This window comes from Capricornis sumatraensis, chromosome 3, assembly GCF_032405125.1.
Source record: "Capricornis sumatraensis isolate serow.1 chromosome 3, serow.2, whole genome shotgun sequence".
Taxonomy (NCBI): Eukaryota; Metazoa; Chordata; class Mammalia; order Artiodactyla; family Bovidae; genus Capricornis; species Capricornis sumatraensis.
In genome coordinates, this window is record NC_091071.1 from 106,363,935 (window position 1) to 106,386,215 (window position 22,281).

A 22,281-nucleotide genomic window follows, 5' to 3' on the forward strand; every position below is an offset into this window, starting at 1 on the left:
CGTTGTTTAGTTTTGGTATCCAGGTGATGGTGATCTCTTAGAATGAGTTTTGGAGTATTTCTCCCTCTGCAGTTGTTCCATGTATAGATGTATTCTTGATATACTTAAGAGGAAAGACAAATTCTATGTCCTGCTATTCTGCCATCTTGACTCCTTCCCACTCTTGTGTATTTTTAAAAGAACTTTTCTGTCTCTTCTTTACGGCCCCCTCCAAGTAATATTTATTCAAGGGGATAAGTACACTGCATAGAAGACTTAATACAAGCTCAAAGTAAGTATTTTCCTTCTAGTCCTACCCCTGCAGGCCCTCCCTCCAATGGTTACGCTATTAATAGTTCCTATCCTTCCTTCTTCTTTTCTTTCCTCTTTCATTTCTTCTCTGTCTTCTCTTGTCTCCTTCTGTCTCTCTCCTTTCTCAGTACTAACTGGATTATATTCACCATACTGTTTTTCTTTCAGTATAATATTTGTATCCTATGGCTTTCCAGTCTTTGCATATAAGAATATTACCTAAGGTCTCATTATATGGAGATACCAAAATTTCTCTAACCAATCTCTTCTTTAATGATTTTGTGTACTATGCAAGCATATCCCTGGATAAAATGAAATTATTGGACTTGCTGGATGGTCCCATCACTATTTTAGATCCACACAGTGTATAAGTGCAGATTTCTTCGTACACTTTCCAACACTGTTATCATATCTCTAGTTTTTGTTCATCTTATTCTATAGGTGAAAAAATGGGTTCTCAAGACTTTAGTTTCTTCATCCCTAAGTATGAGTGACCTTGGGCATTTATTGATGGTTGTCAAGCGTACTTAGCATATTTAAGTTGGTCGTTCAGTTCTTTTCTCCATTAGGTTGTTTGTCTCTCTCTTTTTTTTCTTTCCCCCTTTGATAGAAGCTTTTCATAAATTGAGGAACTTGGCCTTTTGTCATATTTGTATTACATTTTGTTGTTGTTGTTTTGTTTCCATGTAGTTCTCTTTGTATTTTCCTTTATGTTTTTTGGATTTGGTATAGTGAATTAAAATGTCTACTCTGTTTTTATTTCTGCACATATTTTTCTATTGTCTTTCCTTGTTCCTTCTTAGTACATAAATATTTGATCTTTCTGGAAATTGTCTTCTAGTGAGGAGTGAGGCAAAGACCTACTTTTATTACATTTCCAAGTGGTTAGTGCAAAGAAATGAAGAGTTTTCCTTGACTCTCTTAGGATCCCTGGCTGGGTCTGAAAACTAAACTGACCAAGATTGATTGGATAACAGGAAGGTATGCAAATTATGCTGAATTTTTTCATGTACTTGAGAGCCATCACAAGAAAATGAGGAATTGATGTGACCAGAACAGGAAATTGATATACCTTTTAGAAAATGAAACAGTAAATTTGTGAAAAATTGACAAGGCAACAGGGTTTGGGCTAGGGGTGGTCAGTTCAGTTCAGTTCAGTCACTCAGTCGTGTCCGACTCTTTGCGACCCCATGAATTGCAGCACGCCAGGCCTCCCTGTCCATCACCAACTCCCGGAGTTCACTCAGACTCACGTCCACCGAGTCAGTGATGCCATCCAGCCATCTCATCCTCTGTCTTCCCCTTCTCCTCCTGCCCCCAATCCCTCCCTGCATCAGAGTCTTTTCCAATGAGTCAACTGTTCGCATGAGGTGGCCAAAGTACTGGAGTTTCAGCTTTAGCATCATTCCTTTCAGAGAACACCCAGGGTTGATCTCCTTCAGAATGGACTGGTTGGATTTCCTTGCAGTCCAAGGGACTCTCAGAAGTCTTCCCCAACACCACAGTTCAAAAGCATCAATTCTTCAGCGCTCAGCTTTCTTCACAGTCCAACTCTTACATCCATACATGACCACTGGGAAAACTATAGTCTTGACTAAACGGACCTTTGTTGGCAAAGTAATGTTTCTGCTTTTGAATATGCTGTCTAGGTTGGTCATAACTTTTCTTCCAAGGAGTAAGCGTCTTTTAATTTTATGGCTGCAGTCACCATCTGCAGTGATTTTGGAGCCCCATAAAATAAAGTCTGACACTGTTTCCACTGTTTCCCCATCTATTTCCCATGAAGTGATGGGACCAGATGCCATGATCTTCATTTTCTGAATGTTGAGCTTTAAGCCAACTTTTTCACTCTCCTCTTTCACTTTCATCAAGAGACCTTTTAGTTGCTCTTTACTTTCTGCCATAAGGGTGGTGTCATCTGCATATCTGAGCTTATTGAAATTTCTCCCAGGAATCTTCAGTCCAGCTTGTGCTTCTTCCAGCCCAGCGTTTCTCATAATGTACTCTGCATATAAGTTAAATAAGCAGGGTGACAATATACAACCTTGACATACTCCTTTTCCTATTTGGAACCAGTCCATTGTTCCATGTCCAGTTCTAACTATTGCTTCCTGACCTGCATATATGTTTCTCAAGAGGCAGGTCAGGTGGTCTGGTATTCCCATCTCTTTCAGAATTTTCCACAGTTTATTGTCATCCACACAGTCAAAGACTTTGGCATAGTCAATAAAGCAGAAATAGATGTTTTTCTGGAACTCTGTTGCTTTTTTGATGATCCAGTGGATGTTGGCAATTTGATCTCTGGTTCCTCTGCCTTTTCTGAAACCAGCTTGAACATCTGGAAGTTCACAGTTCATGTATTGGTGAAGCCTGGCTTGGAGAATTTTGAGCATTACTATACAGTCAGCAAAAACAAGACCGGGAGCTGACTGTGGCTCAGATCATGAACTCCTTATTGCCAAATTTAGACTTAAATTGAAGAAAGTAGAGAAAACCACTAGACCATTCAGGTATGACCTAAATCTGTATTCTTAGTCTACTTCAAATGTTTACACCAATGCACTCATGTGAAATTGATCTTTGATTATCTTTTATGTTGCCTTTAATGTTTTAGTATCCATGTTATGCTGAATTTTTAAAATAATCTGAAGAGAATTTAGAAATTTTTCTTCTTTTCGTACTGTCTAGAATAGGATCACAATAAACTGGAAAATTCTGAAATATATATGCAGGTCAGGAAGCAACAGTTAGAACTGGACATAGAACAACAGACTGGTTCCAAATAGCTGCATGACTGCAGCCATGAAATTAAAAGACACTTGCTCCTTGGAAGAAAAATTATGACCAACCTGGATAGCATATTGAAAAACAGAGACATTGCTTTGCCAACAAAGGTCCATCTAGTCAAGGCTATGGTTTTCCCAGTGGTCATGTATGGATGTGAGAGTTGGTCTGTGAAGAAAGCTGAGCGCCGAAGAATTGATGCTTTTGAACTGTGGTGTTGGGGAAGACTCTTGAAAGTCCCTTGGACTGCAAGGAGATCCAACCAGTCCATTCTAAAGATCAGTCATGGGTGTTCTCTGAAAGGAATGATGCTGAAGCTGAAACTCCAGCACTTTGGCCACCTCATACAAAGATTTGACTCATTGGAAAAGACTGTGATGCTGGGAAGGATTGAGGGCAGGAGGAGAAGGGGACGACAGAGGATGAGATGACTCACCGACTCAATGGTCGTGAGTTTGAGTGAACTCCGAGAGTTGGTGCTGGACAGGGAGGCCTGGCGTGCTGCAATTCATGGAGTCGCAAAGAATCGGACACAACTAAGCGACTGAACTGAACTGAGAATAGGTTAGTATCATTTCTTCTTGACCACTTCTTTTAAAATATAGGACAGCCCTCCAGAAATAGTGCCACGGACATAGAGAATGGAAATGTGCACATGGCGGGTGGGGCAGGTAGAGAGCGGGACAAAGTCAGAGAGTACCGTTGACATAAAGACACTGCCACGCGTGAAACAGATAGCTAGTGGGAAGCTGCTGTATGGCACAGCGAGCTCAGCTTGGTGCTCTGAGGTGACCTAGATGGGGTGGGAAGAAGGTGGGATGGGAAGGGACTTTCAGAGGGAGAAAATATATGTGTGTGTATGTATATATGTATATATATATATATATATATATATATATAGTTGATTCACTTCATTGTACAGCAGAATCAAACACAACATTGTAAAGCAATTATATTTCAAGTAAAAAAATTGAAAAAATAAGAAAGTGCTCTTGTTCTTCCAACCAGAACAACTGATAATAGGTTGTAGAGCATTAACTTTTTTTCTAGCTTTTATTTGAAAATTATTTCAACTTTACAGGGATGTGAATAGTACGAAGAACAACCTTATCCCCATCACTCAGATTTATCTGTTGATAGATACTTTATCCCATTTCTAAAGTTGTGACTTCTAATAAAACTTTCCTAGAGACTTGATTTGGCAACCCACTCCAGTACTCTTGCCTGGAAAATCCCATGGACGGAGGAGCCTGGTAGGCTGCAGTCCATGGGGTTGCTAGGAGTCGGACACGACTGAGCGACTTCACTTTCACTTTTCACTTTCATGCCTTGGAGAAGGAAATGGCAACCCACTCCAGTGTTCTTTCCTGGAGAATCCCAGGGACAGGGGAGCCTGGTGGGCTGCCATCTATGGGGTCGCACAGAGTCAGACATGACTGAAGCGACTTAGCAGCAACAGCAGCAGAGACTTGATTAGAATAAATCTTCAGTTTTAAGGCTGTAGCAATTAACTATTAACACCAGAAATGGTGTCCTTAAAGTACATTTAAGGGTATTCCCTGATAGCTCAGTTGGTAAACAATCTGCTTGCAATGCAGGAGACCCTGGTTCGATTCCTGGGTTAGGAAGATCCCCTGGAGAAGGGCTAGGCCACCATTCCAGTATTCTTGGACTTACCTTGTGGTTCAGCTGGTAAAGTATCCACCTGCAATGTGGGAGACCCGGGTTCAACACCTGGGTTGGGAAGATTCCCTGGAAAAGGGAAAGGCTACCATTCCAGTATTCTGGCCTGGAGAATTTCATGGACTGTATAGTCTGTGGGGCTGCAAAATATCGGACACGACTGAGTGACTTTCACTTGTAGACCTGGAAAGCACATTTGCTCAGATCCACCCATTCTATCCACTGCAGAGCCTTCTCACGGCATCACTTTTTGCTATCCCCCTTGTGGGCCTCAGTGAGCTGTGCTTTCGAGTAAAGCCAACTTTGAGTTCAAGTTCAACTTACATGGTTCATCCTCAACTCACTCTCTTGTCTTTAGAGAAGTTTTTTCTCCCTGTCCTACTGACCTGATGGGAAAAGCTGACTCATTGGAAAAGACTTTGATGCTGGGAAAGACTGAAGGCAAAAGGAGAAGGGGGTGGCAGACGATGAGATGGTTAGGTAGCATCACTGACTGTGTGGACAAGAATTTGAGCAAACTCCAGGAGATAGTGGAGGACAGAGGTACCCACTGTGCTGCAGTCCATGGGGTCACAAAGAGTCGGATACAACCTAGCGACTAAAAAACAACAAGCTGCTCTCTGAGGCCCACTTCCTTTCCGGCCTCGCGTGATCCTAGTGTATTCCTTCAGGGGAAATCTTGCTTCCATTCATGAGGAAGAGCCTGACCATGAGGAAAGTGTGACAGCACAGTTACCAAAGTGTAGCCTCTTCATTCCTGAGTAAAGATCAGGCCTGCATGTCCATATTCCTGTGGTCTGTTTCCTGTCCCCAGTCCCCTGTGAGACAGCCTGTGAATAAATACACACACACACGGTCACTCTCACTTGTCTAAGAATAAACAATAATTTTCAGATATATCATCTAAACCTCTATGTAGGAAAGAAAATTAAGAATATTTAAATCTGCTAAAACATACACTTCCTTAGCAATAATAAATAATACAACACAGGATTTCAGTCTCACGTTTTTCTATGTGGATTTCTTTAATTCAGTTCTTCATTAAAATTTTAAATCTACACACTTAAAAGGGTCCTCCAAAGGGGTATCTTCTAGAACAAATAGACCACCTATTCTAAAAACAATCCACATCTCAACCCTAAAAGCTACAAGCTGCTTATGACTTGTAAAAATCAGCAAAATTTTGTGTTTCAAAAATTTTTCAATCACCAGGCATCTTCTGTATACAATTGCTATCTAAAATCTATCATAATGAAAAAAAAAAGAAACAGACATTAGGATGTTAGGACCATTGTTATTTAGTTGATCTTAATGATTTTATGGAAAAAGACATTTAGAAAATGTAAAATTGTTCTCCCCAGTATAACAGTGATTGATTATTTTGAAAATATTGATAAAATATTCTCTTGAAGTTAGTATATTCTTCATAAAATTCTTCCTATGCAGTTATCTAAACAACTGTATTGAGTCAAGAATTTTGTTCCAAATAGGTGATTTAGGCTTAATTGTTCTGAAACGCTATATTATTCTACTTTAACAAATTCTATGGTAGTTAAAGCCAAGAGCTTTGAACCACCTTTTGAATGGGGTTACTTCTTTATGCTTAAATTACTTGAAGTGTGTTATTGCTTTTATAACTGAATGTTAAGCCATTTAAACTTATTTGCAAAATATTGAAACCTAAGTACATAATTTGAAAGTTTATTTCTCTGATAAAAATAGTTTCATAGTTATTTTCCTTTTGATAAATTTTATCTAAAACACAGCTATTCTCTGCTATGGATCATTTCTTTCCTTAATGGGAACATGAGACTGCATTAATATACTTTTATTTTTTAATTTGGAATCATGTTTTGTTTGAATTTGTCCTGTTAAACTATCTTGTACTGATGGTTCCCAAAAAAGGAACAACCAACAGCAAGTACCTAAAAAATAAATACTTAATAATATTAACAACTGATTGCTTTGCTTGCTTTACTTTATATAGGTAAATCTTTCTAGTTTCTAGAAATCACCATTATTCATTTAACTACATGATCTTTAACAAAGAGATGATGAATTTAGGGTTGTTTCCATGAAAGATAACTAGATAAAAACAGACTGGAATCTCATTTTTTTAGGTGAATTGTCCAATCAGGATAGGGTATTATCTTCAGATAATTCAGATACCTGATTAGTTATGCAGATTCAGAAATGTGTTCTTTTCAGTGATTCCAAGTTAATCAGATTCTGAAATTTCTTGCTCAAGCTACAAAACTCAAGGAAAACTTTTCATTTAAATCACAATGCCTGTTTACTGATATATATTAAGACATGACTTTTCTTTGCTCTCCAAGGAAAGGAGACTGAGTTGATTTTTAATTGGGTTTAGTGCTGCTGTAAACACTGGGGTGTGTATATTTTCAAAGCAGTTTTCTCCAGATATATGCCCAGGAGTGGTATTACTGGGTTATATGGTTACTCTGTTTTTAGCTTTGTAAGAAACCTCCATACTGTTTTCCATAGTGGCTACACCAATTTGTTTTCCTACCAAGAGTGTAGAAGGGTTCCTTTTTCCTCCACACCCTCTCCGGCATTTATTAATTTAGACTTTTTCATGATGACCATTCTGAGTAGTGTGAGGAGATACCTCATTGCAGTTTTGATTTGCATTTTTCTAATATTAGTGATGTTGAACATCTTTTCATGTCTGTTGGCCATCTGTATATCTTCCTTGGAGACATGTCTATTTAGATCTTGTATTCACTTTTTGACTGGATTGTTTGTCTTTTTGATATTGAAACTTATGAGTTGTTTTTGTGTATGTTGGAAATGAGTCCCTTGTCAGTCATATTGTTTGCAGCTGTTTTCTCCCATTCTGTAGATTGTCTTTTCTTCTTGTTTATGGTTTCCTTTGCTGTGCAAAAACTTAAGTTTAGTTAGGTCTTGTTTGTTTATTTTTGCCTTTGTTTCCATTACTCCAGGAGATAGATTGAAAAAAAACATTGCTCCTGTTTATCTCAGAATGTCCTGCCTATTTTCCTCTAAATTTTATAGTGTCCGGGAAGACCTACATCCTTGACCTCAGGAGCAGACGGTATTAGGAAATTTTAAACACTGTTTAATCAGTTGATGCCTGGCAGGCCAACACAGAACACTGTTAGTCACACTGCACCAAAGTCCAGGTGGGCAGCTCATTGATACTATGTAAATTTAGCAGCAAGCGAAATGTAAAGACCTGGTGGTAGAATCTGAGTCCCAAAGAAAGAATCCTATTCCCTAAGATATTGTGCAAGACAAGGGAGCCCTATTTCTAGAGAAACAGATTAAGAAAATGAGTTATGAAACCTTGAAAGAAAGCAAAACCAGGAACTCACAACTATGGCACAGATTTGTGGTGTGGTCCACACACACAAAATAAGGCCATGATTCAGTTCCTGGAACTGTGCCAGTGATCAGAGTTGTTGCAGAAAAGAAGCAACACTAATGATCCCAAGCCAGGTGATGATTCTTAAATCTCTTAAATTGTTAAGAGATTTAAAGAATCTCTCAAATCTTAATCTTTAGTTCTCTTCCGGAACTAAATTGGTCCCAGAACCTAATTTAAGTGGGTTTCAGCTGTGAGGATTGGAAGGCTTCAAGGACTAGGAAACGTATCTAATGGTACATAATCATTCTTTGGTTCAGATTTACAAAAGTAAGTTTTGTAAAAGCTTGTTCTTTTCTCTTAGAGCTAGAATTTACCATTAGGTAAAACTTAAATTCGACCATGTAGAGCTAAAGGTTGGGTTTTGCGCTATTTCTTGGAAGGCGGTATAGAATATTAAGATGTTAAATTATTTAATTCTTTAATAAAATGTGTAGGTTGTGCTTTGTGTATGTGTGTATGCATGTGGGTCCATTCCTAAGTTGCCTTAACCTGTTCCCATGTCCTGCCTAACTTATCCTCAATTTGTTGTTAAAATACAAGATCGAAAAAATTTATCTTCATCTGGATCTTGTTTCAACTTTGAAAACTTTTGACTCTGTACTTGAATGTTATGCCTTAAAAGTTTGAAATGGTACCTAGTATATATAACTGCTCTTGGAAAACTTTTAGTAAATTTGCTTAATAAATTTGTGTAATCATGTACATTATTTATTTGTTTCTAATTTAGATGGGTTTAGGAAAGACAGTTCAGGCAATTGGCATCGCTTACTTCTATAAGGAGGAATGGCCTCTTTTAGTAGTGGTCCCTTCATCTCTGAGGTATCCTTGGACTGAAGAAATAGAGAAGTGGATCCCGGAGCTGAGTCCTGAAGAAATCAATGTTATCCAGAATAAAACTGATGTTGGGTAAAAACAACTTTTTTAATCTTTAAGAAAAAAAGCCCTCCTGTGTATAATTAATGTATAGCAGTGTTTGGAATGAAATATCACAGAATTTAGAATTAAGAAAGTAATGTTGTTGTTGTTCAGTTGCTCAGTCATATCCAACTCTTTGTGACCCCATGGACTGCAGCACACCAGACTTCCCTGTCCTTCACCATCTCCCGGAGCTTGCTCAGACTCATGTCCGTTGAATCAGATGCCATCTAACCATCTCATCCTCTGTCATCCCCTTCTCCTCCTGCCTTCAATCTTTCCCCGCATCAGGGTCTTTTCTAATGAGTTGGGTCTTTGCATCAGGTGGCAAAAATACTGGAGCTTCAGCTTCAACATCAGTCCTTCCAGTGAATATTCAGGACTGATTTCCTTTAGGATTGACTGGTTGGATCTCCTTGCAGTCCAAGGGACTCTCAAGAGTCTTCTCCAGCACCACAGTTCAAAAGGATCAATGCTTCAGTGCTCAGCCTTCTTTGTGGTCCAACTCTCACATCCATACATGACTACTGGAAAAACCATAGTTTTGACGAGACAGACCTTTGTTGGCAAAGTAATGTCTCTACTTTTTAATATGCTGTCTAAGTTGGTCATAGTTTTTCTTCCAAGGGGCGAGCGTCTTTTAATTTCATGGCTGCAGTGACCATTTGCAGTGATTTTCGAGCCCAAGAAAATAAAGTCTGTCACTATTTCCATTGTTTCCCCATAAGAAAGTAATGTAAAGAATTTTATTTTCCATTTTAAAATATGAATTACCTATCTAAAATCCAATCATATATTTAATGTTATATGTTCCTTTATGGTACATTTTTAAAATGTAAAATATACATGTCTTAAAAACATATGAATATACCTACTTTGTATATACCTTAAATGTACTTTAAATTGACTATTTTGAAGTTTAAAAATAAATTTTCCAATTTTTCAGTAATTAACTTGAAGTTTGTGAGGCTTTATTATCAGCAACTATGTCAGGTTTTGCCTTTTAAGTCTTCTTAAGTTGTTAATTTACATGCAAGTTTTATGTGTAACTCAAAATGAGTTTTAGGCAGTTTTACTTTTTTTAATTTCAATTTATAGTTTTAATATTTTCTGTATTGAAAATACTTGTTTTGTGATTGTTTGAAGTCCTTATTCTAAAATCATAGTATAGTTACTGTCTTTTTCTCATTTTGTTTTCCAGCCATTGGAATAAACCAATCAATTTGAATATTAATAATTTATTACTTTGAGTTTCTAGGTGAATTACATAATTGTCATGTTCCTAGAAGTTCAAAATTACCATTTCTGAGTTACAAATAAAAAGTTATATTTCTACTAGAAATAAATATGTAATACTTTGTTAGATTCTTTTGTGTGTGGCATTATTTTCTATATTTTATTCTCTAAGATTGTTAACATAAAATGTATTTGTAGAAATAAAATTGGCCTTTGTGAATGTGGAAAGAGGAACCAGACAAAATAGATAGCCACCTTTTTCTCTTTCAGCCTTGGAATTATAATTCAGTAAAATATGTCTTCTTGGGCCCCAGAAAATTTAGACACTATATTTGTATAGTCAAAATAAAATATAGATAATAATTATGACAAATTTTTTTAATAAAGCTGCATGAAATTTAAGACTTAATAGTTTAGAGAATGTAGAATTTATTATAGCCTCTATAATCATTTTCTGTAAGCTATACTTTATTTAAAAGTTTGCATTGAAGTAGTCTTAAAATATTCCTCTATCATATTTATAGCATTTAAGTCTTCTAATTTTTATTACTATTTTGGAACTATACTCTTGCAATTAAAACAGTGGCTAATATTTTTAAATGAATAACATTTGGGGTATGTTAGATAGTGCTTCAACCCTAGCATGTAACTTTTCTGCAGGATGATAGCTAAGGGCAGAAAAACTTACCCAATGTCTTACAGGTACTTGAATAGCTTTAGGTGTATAGCAATAAGTGTCAACATGGATTTACTGCCAATACGTATACTTTCTTTTTTCATATACCAGTTATGCCTGGACTGTCTACTAGTCTAGACATGGCAGGACAGCAGCTACAGTGACGTTTGAAGCCCTTGTCTTTTATGTATTAATCTTAGTGTATCTAAGTTAGTAATATTAACCCTAAAATTTCCTTATGCAACTTTTTCCTGTATTTGACTACAGGAGTGAATTCATAAGTCCATATATTGAGTGAATTTATCCAAGGTATAAATGCAGTTGTCCTTCAGAAAAAAAAAGTGCAAAAAATTGTCATATAGTACTCTAGTACTCCTTGGAAGAGAAGTTATGACCAACCTAGATAGCATCTTGAAAAGCAGAGACATTACTTTGCCAACAAAGGTCTGTCTAGTCAAGGCTATGGTTTTTCCAGTGGTCATGTATGGATGTGAGAGTTGGACTGTGAAGACAGCTGAGTGCTGAAGAATTGATGCTTTTGAACTGTGGTGTTGGAGAAGACTCTTGAGAGTCCCTTGGACTGTAAGGAGATACAACCAGTCCATCCTAAGGAATCAGTCCTGGGATTTCTTTGGAAGGAACAATGCTAAAGCTGAAACTCCAGTACTTTGGCCACCTCATGCGAAGAGTTGACTCATTGGAAAAGACTCTGATGCTGGGAGGGATTGGGGGCAGGAGGAGAAGGGGACGACAGAGGATGAGATGGCTGGATGGCATCACCGACTCAATGGACATGAGTCTGAGTGAACTCCGGGAGTTAGTGATAGACAGGGAGGCCTGGCGTGCTGCGATTCATGGGGTCACAAAGAGTCGGACACAACTGAGCAACTGAACTGAACTGAACTGAACTAATATTAGTACTCATGTTAGGCTCTTTAGGAAATCTGAATTTTCTGTTAGAGAGTAGACAACTGCAAAAGACTTGACACTGTCCTGTGTTTTTCACTGGTCATATAGAAAATGCAAAAGTGATACATTTTATTGTTAATGAATTTATTTTTCCAATTATCTCATTTTACAGACTCATGGGGAGCACAGCACTGTACATACAAATGAGAATAAGACACATTCCCTGTCCTCACCCATCTTATGATAGAATAAGGGAAATAAATATATAAATGAATAATTTCATTACAGTATGGTAAAGAATGTTATAAATATATAAATTATATCTCCCCAGGGCCAGGGCCTAATTTTTGTTGTCACAGTGATAGGGACTCTCCTGGCCTTTAATGAGAGGGTTCAGAATGTGAAATGCCCTGCAGTGCTCTGGACAGACCTGTAACATCTTGCTCAAAATCACAGTAGCACCTGAGATGAAAAATACTGCTATCCCGTTGGTAGGAAGTCTTCACTGAATAGTCAACTAATCTTTGAGTTACCTACTTTATATGCAAGAATTCAAGATGCATTGAAAAAGATATTCCCAGAAAGTAATTTTCTTATTATCCTAGTAAAATGTGGCGACCTGGATGTCAACATATTTCAAAGACCAATTAACTAAAAATTTAGTTTTCTTAACCAAATTTTAAATTCGAATTCTGATTTATCATATTTAAAGATGGCAAATTAGGAGACATTGGGTTTCAGTGTTGTATTATCTCTTCTTATTTTTCCTCTTCTTTCTCCTCTGTATTTCTTCCCTAAGAAATGTATTGTCTATGATACACTGGTTACCAAGATATTTTTTAAGTACATGAATTATGTTTTCTAGGAGAATATCAACCAGCAAAGTGACAGTTCTGGGTTATGGCCTCTTAACCACAGATGCGGAGACTCTGATAGATGCACTGAATAATCAGAACTTCAAAGTAGTTATTGTAGATGAATCACACTACATGAAGTCCAGAAGTGCAACTCGCAGCCGGATTTTATTGCCAATAGTACAGAAAGCCAAACGAGCCATTCTGCTTACAGGAACTCCAGCATTGGGAAGACCCGAAGAGGTATTAAATTCCTTATATTTTGGGCTTAAAAAAAATGGAATCAATCACTGTTTTCATAATTTTTAAATTAGATGCTTCAAATGCCATAAGAGCACATTGGAAAATTCTAGGCATCTATTTATGGCTAAATATATCTGTTACCATGACTGTTTTTATCTATGTATGTGTGAACCTTATCCGTGCTTATAGGTATATTTATATATGGCTTTTACCTTTATTATAAGATTTTTACATTTAGTATACATTTGTAATAAGCCAGCTCTGAGAGAGAGCTCTGGTGTCACATCTCTCCTAGTATTACCATGGCTCTGCATTTGTTCTCTGCTCTGGAAGTCTTCTGAAAGACACATAAATAATAGACACATAGATAATGATGGTAAAATTCTTAATTTTACTTTTTATATTTTTGCTGTAAATACTAGAAGTGGAAGAGTGGACCCCAGGTAATTTCTTTCTGTTCCAAAATTATGTCCCTGATTGTGGGGTTCATTATATCTTTATAAAAATTCACAAAATGTATCATTTCAGAATGGAAGTATATAAAAGATATGTGTATTGTGCATGATGATAGTAAAATGACTAATCACTTATTGATTACTTACCATAAGAAAGAGAACACTGATAATACAGTAGTGGTCCTTGTGTCCCATGTAATCACATGCCAGTACCTTCATGCCTCACCCAGGATAGGTGCTATTCCAAGCAAGGGTAAATCCTGGTTTTGTAGATTATGATGATTATACAAATTGGGAATGTTTGGGACCCTTCACCAAAAAAGTATAAGATTGTAAATTCTAAATTAGGAGTTCTGAAACTAGTGTGAGTCTTGCAACTCTGTTTTTATTTTTCAAGATGATTTTGAATATTCTAAGTCCCTTGAATTTTCCTAAGAATTATTTTTAATAATCTGGCAACTTTTGTAGAGAATCCAGCTTAGATTTTCATAGTTATTGTGTAGGACCTGTAGATCAATTTGGAATGTATTGACATGTTAACAATATTAAGTCTTCTAATCCATGAATTTGGGATATCTTTCAATTTATTTAGGTTTTAATTTTCCAACAGTGCTTTGTAGTTGTAATAGGATAAGTCCTCTGCATCTTTTGTTAAGTATTTTATCCTTGTTGATGTTGTTGTCAGTAGAATTGTTTTATTAATTTCATTTGTAGAAATATAGTTGATAGCATATTGATCATGTATACTGCAACCTTGGTGAACTCATTCATTACTTCTAATAGTTTTCAGTGGACTGCTTAGGATTTTCTGTATGCAAGATTGTATTTAAATTGCCTAATTGTCCTGGCTAGAATTTCCAGTACAGTTTGGAATGGAAATGGCAAGTGTGGGCATCTTTATTTTGTTCCTAATCTTACAAGAAAGCATTCAGTCTTTCACCTTTAAGTTATTACCCTTGTTTTGTTCTTCGGTCACTAAGTCACATCTGACTCTTTGTGAACCCAAGGACTACAGCATGCCAGGCTTCCCTGTCCTTCACTATCTCCCAGAGTTTGCTCCGATTCATATCCATTGAGTCAGTGATGCTATTTAACCATCTCATCCTCTGCCACCTGCTTCTGCTTTTGCCTTCAATCTTTCCCAACATCTCTTTCAGAACTTTCCACAGTTTATTGTGATCCACACAGTCAAAGGCTTTGGCATACTCAAAGCAGAAAGATGTTTTTCTGGAACTCTCTTGCTTTTTCAGTGATCCAGTGGATGTTGGCAATTTGATCTCTGGTTCCTCTGCCTTTTCTACAACCAGCTTGAACATCTGGAAGTTCATGGTTCACGTACTGTTGAAGCCTGGCTTGGAGGATTTTGAGCATTACTTTACTAGTGTGTGAGATGAGGGCAGTTGTGCGATAGTTTGAGCATTCTTTGGCATTGCCTTTCTTTGGGATTGGAATTGACTTTATTGACTATGCCGAAGCCTTTGACTGTGTGGATCACAGTAAACTGTGGAAAATTCTGAAAGAGATGGAAATACCAGACCACCTGACCTGCCTCTTGAGAAATCTGTATTCAGGTCAGGAAGCAACAGTTAGAACTGGACATGGAACAACAGACTGGTTCCAAATAGGAAAAGGTTGTGTATTGTCACCCTGCTTACTTAACTTATATGCAGAGTACATCATGAGAAACACCTGGCTGGAAGAAGCACAAGCTGGAATCAAGATTGCCGGGAGAAATATCAATAACCTCATATATTCAGATGACACCACCCTTATGGCAGAAAGCCAAGAGGAGCTAAAGAGCCTCTTGATAAAAGTGAAAGAGCAGAGTGAAAAAGTTGGCTTAACGCTCAACATTCAGAAAACTAAGATCATGGCATCTGGTCCCATCACTTCATGGGAAATAGTTGGGGAAACAGTGGAAACAATGACAGACTTTATTTTTTCGGGCTCCAAAATCACTGCAGATGGTGCAATTAAAAGATGCTTACTCCATGGAAGGAAAACGCTTACTCCGTGGAAGGAAAGTTATGACCAACTTAGCATATTAAAAAGCAGAGACATTACTTTGCCAACAAAGGTCCGTCTAGTCAAAGCTATGGTTTTTCCAGTAGTTATGTATGGATGTGAGCGTTGGACTATAAAGAAAGCTGAGTACCAAAAAATTGATGCTTTTGAACTGTGATGTTGGAGAAGAGTCTTGAGAGTCCCTTAGACTGCAAGGAGATCCAACCAGTCCATGCTAAAGGAAATCAGTCCTGAATATCCATTGAAAGGACTGATGTTGAAGCTAAAACTCCAGTACTTTGGCCACCTGATGAGAACTGACTCGTTGGAAAAGACCAAAGATTGAAGGTGGGAGGAGAAGGGGATGACAGAGGATGAGATGGTTGGATGGCATCACTGACTCAATGGACATGAGTTTGGGTAAACTCTGGGAGTTGATGATGGACAGGGAGGCCTGGCATGGTGCAGTCCATGGGGTCTCAAAGAGTCGGACACGACTGAGCAACTGAACTGAATTGAACTTTCCCAACATGAAGGCCTTTTCCAATGAGTCAGGTCTTTGCATCAAGTGGGCAAAGTATTGAAGCTTCAGCTTGAGCATCAGTCCTTCCAGTAAATATTTAGGGTTGATTTCCTTTAGGATTGACTGATTTCATCTCCTTGCTGTCCAAGGAACTCTCAAGAGTCTTCTCTAACAGCACAATTCAAAACCGTCAATTCTTCAGTTCTCAGCCTTCTTTATGGTCCAACTCTTAAATCCATACATGACTACTGGTAAAACTATAGCTTTGACTATATGGACCTTTGTCAGCAAAGTGATGTCTCTGCTTTTTAATATGCTGTCTAGGTTTGTCACAGCTTTTCTTCCAAGGAGCAAGTATCTTTTAATTTTATGGCTGCAGTCACCGTCTACAGTGATTTTGGAGCCCCCAAATAGAAAATCTATCACTGCTTCGACTTTTTCTGCTTCTATTTGCTATGAAGTGATGGAAGTGGATGCCATGATCTTAGCTTTTGGAATGTTGAGTCTCAAGCCAGCTTTTTCACTCTCTTTCACCCTCATCAAGATGCTCTTTGGTTTTTCTTCACTTTCTGCCATTAGAATGGTATAATCTGCATATCTGAGGTTGTTGATATTTTCCGGGCAACCTTGATTCTAGCTTGTTATTCATCCAGCCTGGCTTTTTGTATGATGTACTCTTCATATAAGTTAAATAAGCAGGGTGACAATATACAGCCTTAATGTACTCCTTTCCCAGTTTGGAACCATCTTTGTTCCATGTCCAGTTTTGTTGCTTCTTGACCTGCATACAGTTTTCTCAGGAGTCAGGTAATGTGGTCTGGTATTTCCATCTTTTTAAGAATTTTGCTGTGATCCACACAGTCAAAGCCTTTAGCTTAGTCAGTGAAGCAGAGTGATAGTCGCTCAGTAGTATCTGACTCTTTTGTGACCCCATGGAATGTAGCCTGCCAGGTTCCTCTTCCATTGAATTCTCCATCCAGGAAAGAATATTAGAGTGGGTTGCCATTCGCTTCTCCAGAGGAACTTCCTGGACCGTGAGTAGAATCTGAGTCTCCTGCATTGCAGACAGATTCTTTACTGTCTGAGCTACCAGGGAAACCCTGATAGCTCAGACAATGAAGCAGAAGTAGATGTTTTTCTGGAACTGCATTCATTTCCCTATGAGTTCAAGAATGTTAGCAGTTTGATTTCTGGTTCCTCTGTCTTTTCTAAACCCTGTTAATGGTGGGTTTTTGATGATTTCCTTTATCAGGTTGAGTAAGTTCCTTTCTACCTCTTGTTTATTGAGTGTTTAATCATGAAAGGATGTTGAGCTTTGTCAAATGCTTTTTCTTCATTATTGAGGTACTCATATGTTTTTGTCCTTTATCAATAGGTTATAGTGTAATAATTGACTTTCACATATTAAGCCAACCTTACATTCTAAGAGAAAACTCATTGGTCATAATATATAATCCTTTCATGTACTGCTGGATTCAGTCTGTTAATATTTTGTTGACAATCATTGTGTCTCTATTCATAAGAGATATTGATTTGTAGTGTTTTTTTTAACTGTATCTTGGTCCAGTTTTGTTATTAAAGTATTACTGGTGTCAAAGAATGACGTGGAAAATGTTCTCTTCTCTACTATATTTTGAAAGATTTTGCAAAACATTGGGATTTTTAAAATATTTGGTGAATTTGATGGTTAAGCTATTTGGGTCTAAAGTTTTCCTTGTGGATGGATTTAGGTTAACAGCTTATTCTCTTCACTGAGTAAATGTCTATTCAGATTGATTATTTAGTTTAGAATCAGTTTTGGTATTGCATCTTTTTAGGAATTTGTCCATTTCATCTAAATTATCTAATATATTGGCATGCATTTGTGCATAGAATGCTCTTATAAAATTTCGTTATTTCTGTGAGGCTAAGAATAGTGTCCCCTCTTTCATTCTTAATTTTAGTAATTTGAGTCATCTTGTTTTTCTCAGTCATAGCTAAAATTTTGTCAATTTTGTTGATTTCTTTAAGAACCAACTTTTGGTTTCGTTGATTTATTTCTATATTGTCCATTCTCTATTTTATTTCCATTCTAGTCTTAATTATATTATACCTCCTGTTTGTTTTGGGTATAGTTTTCTCTTCTTTTCCAGTGTCTTAATGTTAAAAGTTAGATAATTAATTTGAGAACTTTCTTCTTTTTTAATAATAAACATATACAGATATAATTTTACTCTAAGCACTGCTTTCACTGGATCTGAATTTTGGTATGTTATTGTCTCAATTTCATTTATCCCAAAGTCTTGTCTAATTTATTTCCCTTGTTTCTTCTCCTTTGGACAATTTGTTACTTAGGAGTATGTTGTCATATAAAAAGGATATAAAGGCTTTCCTGGAGGCTTAGATGATAAGATGGCTTAGCCTGCCTGCAATGCAAGAGACCCGGGTCCAATACCTGTATCAGGAAGATCCCCTGGAGAAGGGAATGGCTACCCGTTCCAGTATTCTTGCCTGGAGAATTCCATGGACAGATGAGCCTAGTGGGCTACAGTCCCTGGGGTCACAAAGAGTCGAACACAACTGAGAGACTAACACTTTCACACTTTTCAAAGCAACAAAGCCACTTTGGAAAACATTTCTCAGTTCCTTAATAAATTGAAAATCAAATTACTATAGTACCTAGCAATGCCATTACTAGGTATATACCCAAGAGAAGTGAATATATAGCTGATCATGATGATATCCAAAAAGTGGGGAAAAGCTAGTGTCTGTAACTGCTGAATGGATAAACAAAATACAGCTGTAATAAGGAATAAAGTACTAATATACTCTACAAAATGCGTGAACCTTGAAGACATTATGCTAAGGGAAAGCCAGACACAAAGACTACATACTTTAGGATTCTATTTATATGAAATGTCCAAAATAGGCAAATTCTAGGAGATGGAAATATATTAGTGGTTGCCAAGTTTGGGAGAGAGTGGGAATAAAAAATGACTAGTAATGGGTATAGATTTTATTTTCGGAGTGATAAAAATGTTCCAGAATTAGATAGCGGTGATCAAGGCACATTTTGAATATACTAAAAGCCACTGAAATATACATTTTAAAAATGAACAGTAAAAGTGGTATATGAATTTATATCTCAATAAAACTGTAGTTTTTTATTAACAGTGAAATCCTGTATATAGCCTATTAAAGTTATGAAAATTAAAAGATTTTATGATTCTATTGATGGGAGTATAAATTGGTACCATCCTTTTACAATGCAGCATGGTAACATCTATCAAAATTTTAAAAACATGTCATAATTTCTAAAAATGTACTGTATAAACCCATCTATTAGAAATGCAGATGGGTGATGGATGGATGGATGGATGGATAGATGATTGATGGATGTATATGTACTTTAATGATGTCTAAAATAGGCTTGGGGGAAAAATTCTACTTGTGTATGTTATATGATCATGTAAATAAAAGAGAATATATAAATATGCATATATAGGCATACAAAATATATAAATATATATTGAAGAAAGGGATAGGAGTTAGTCCTGAAAAATAGGATGGGAGGGATGGGTAGGTAGAGGGGAAGGAAGCGCCTTGAGGAAAAAGAGGTGCATTTTTGTTTTTACTATTTCATTAACTGGACTTATAGTAACAGCAGTTAACTTGAAAATATTACAGCATATTGAGAATACCTATATTGTTACAGCTTTTCATGCAGATTGAAGCTCTCTTTCCACAAAAATTTGGAACATGGACTGAGTATGCCAAAAGATACTGTAACGCACATGTCAGGTACGAAAAACTATTTTCTATAAGTTTTAATCCTATTTACCATGAACATTAAGCTCTATTAAATTTTTTTTCCTAGGGTCTTATAAACTTGTGGTAGCTATGGAATAATTTGAAGTAAAATCTTGGGTGAATTACCCATATATAGAATGAAAAAAAGGAGTAGATAATGGAAGTTTTTCTTTCTTTCTTTTTTACCTTTCATTTTTAAAATTATTTATTTGTATTGACCAGATGGATGTGTACATTGTACAAAAATGATAAGTAAGTGGCCATTTTGCTTGTGTCTTCCAGTTAACCATTTCCCTTCCCAGGTAACCAGTGTTGGCAATTTCTTATGTATTTTTCTGTAGGTACTCTATGCATGAAAAACACATATGGTTATATATGTATAATACTATTTCATTTTATTTACATGTATTATGCTGTAAACATTGTTCTGCAGTTTGCTGTCTTCACCTACTTTATATTGGAGATCTTTGAATATCAGCTACTAGAAAAGCTTTGATATTCTTTTTAAATGTTGCTGTGTATTTCAGTGCTTGGATACACTGTAATTTATGCAGTCTACTATATATTATAGTGGCAAAGAGCATGCAAAATTAGAGTTGGACTGCCTGTGTTTTATTTTCACATCAATACCTACCAGGTATTTCATTTAAGAAAGTAACTTTACCTCTCTATCCCTCAATTTCTTCAGCTCAAAAAAGAGAATAATTATTCTTTCCTTTGAGTTATTATGTGACTTGAATGAGCTTATCTTATGAGGTCTTGAATAGTGACTGGCACATAGTGAGCACTCAGTAATTACTAGGTATTTTAGTGTTCTGTGTTATATATTCAGTACATGGGAATAAGTCTGTAACATAAATTTATTATAAATGGAATTGCTCATACAAAGGACATTTGCATTTTTATATTTTTTAGACATTTGCAAATTATGCTTCTCAAAATTTATACCGATTTATATTCCTACCAGCAGTATGATTATCTCTTTCCTCACACCTTACCAACATATTCAGAGAGAAATTATTTTTCTTGCCAATGTGATCTGATAGTAGTGTTAATGCATGTCAGTCTTCTTATGTTATTGAATGCAGCTTAACATTTTTTCATACTTGTAGTCATTTGTACTTTTCTCCTGTCAGTTGTCTGTGTTCTTTGCCCTTCATTCCACTAAGGTTATTGGCTCTTTTATCTTAATAATATACTGGAAATCTTTATATATAGTGGAAGTCAGCTCTTTATATTTGATATGAATCCCACCTTTTTCTCAGTATATATATGTGTGTATGTGTATTTTATTTTTTTCCTTTCTACAGTTCCCTGAGATAACCCCATGCAGTTGAGATGTTCTGATCCATTCCATTCCATTCTAGTGCCACACAGTAGCAGGATTAGTTCCCTAATCCTGACCAAGGATTGAATCTGGGCCCTTGACAGTGAAAGCTCAGATTAAGACTATAAACGGAGAAATATCAGTATTAATATAAACCATAAACTCATTAAAAAGCCTAATACATTAACCATATGGAAATGGAATTTATATCAGGAATGCAGTCATTGTTTAGTATTAGGAAATTTGTTAATATAATTAGCCATGTTAATAATGAAAAGGAAAAGCTTCACTTCATTTCCTCCATCTATGTTGAGGTGCAATTTGATGAAGTTCAGCATTCATCTTCGATTAAAGTTTTGAATATAAGTTATTCATTTCATGTATGACATTTATATAAATGTAAACACATACTTTATGTGTTTGAGTGTGTGTATGTGTGTGTGTGTGTGTGTGTGTTTTAAGCCTAAAGCAACCATCACATGAAACACTAATACCAAGGCGAGGGATTAATTGTCTTCGCACTTTACCTTTATTCTGGGGATATTAGTTTAACTACTCAAAAGAAAAATAGGAGGTAAAATTCAGAAAGAAAAAGGCAAAATCATCATTATTTGCTGCTGATATCATTATTTAGAAGACCTGAGATAATGAGCTGAAAAATGTTCAAAACCAAAGAGATTTCATTAAGGTGTCCTAGCACAAGATTACCATTAAAAAGTTGTACACAGATAATAATAAACAGTTTTAAAATATAATACCAAATAGATGCAATACTGGATATTGTTAGGGAGTCCTTAATCATGGTTCTTGCAGATTATAAATGCCAAAAATTTGCCTACATAAAACAAACACATTAACACATTAATACATTTGCCTTTTGGGGAGTAGGAAAACCTAAGTGGTCAGAATACATTTCTACTTTTCTGATCAGGACTTACCACATGAAAATATAAGTGTTTGAAGTGGAAACCTGTCCTTTTCTTGCTTTTGAATGTAGACACTATTTGAAAGGAAAGTTTATCTTTATGAAATGCTTGATTGGGGAGACTGTGTTCTCTTTCCTGTTTGCTGTGTGTGTATGCTCAGTCACTCAGTGGTGTTGTGACTCTTTCAATCCCATGGACTGTACCCTGCCAGGCTCCTCTGTCCCTGGAATTTTCTAGGCAGGAGTACTGGAGTCAGT

General features: G+C 36.5%; 1 protein-coding gene across 1 annotated transcript in view; it reads left to right on the top strand.

Moving 5' to 3' along the window:
* The window catches only part of ZRANB3 (zinc finger RANBP2-type containing 3), a 289,988-nt gene that overhangs the window by 149,297 nt on the left and 118,410 nt on the right, over positions 1-22,281 (top strand). The window contains exons 4-6 of the mRNA XM_068969046.1: positions 8,895-9,073; positions 12,769-13,000; positions 19,677-19,762. Coding sequence (XP_068825147.1) covers positions 8,895-9,073; positions 12,769-13,000; positions 19,677-19,762 — 497 coding nt within the window. The remainder of the gene's footprint in view (positions 1-8,894; positions 9,074-12,768; positions 13,001-19,676; positions 19,763-22,281) is intronic.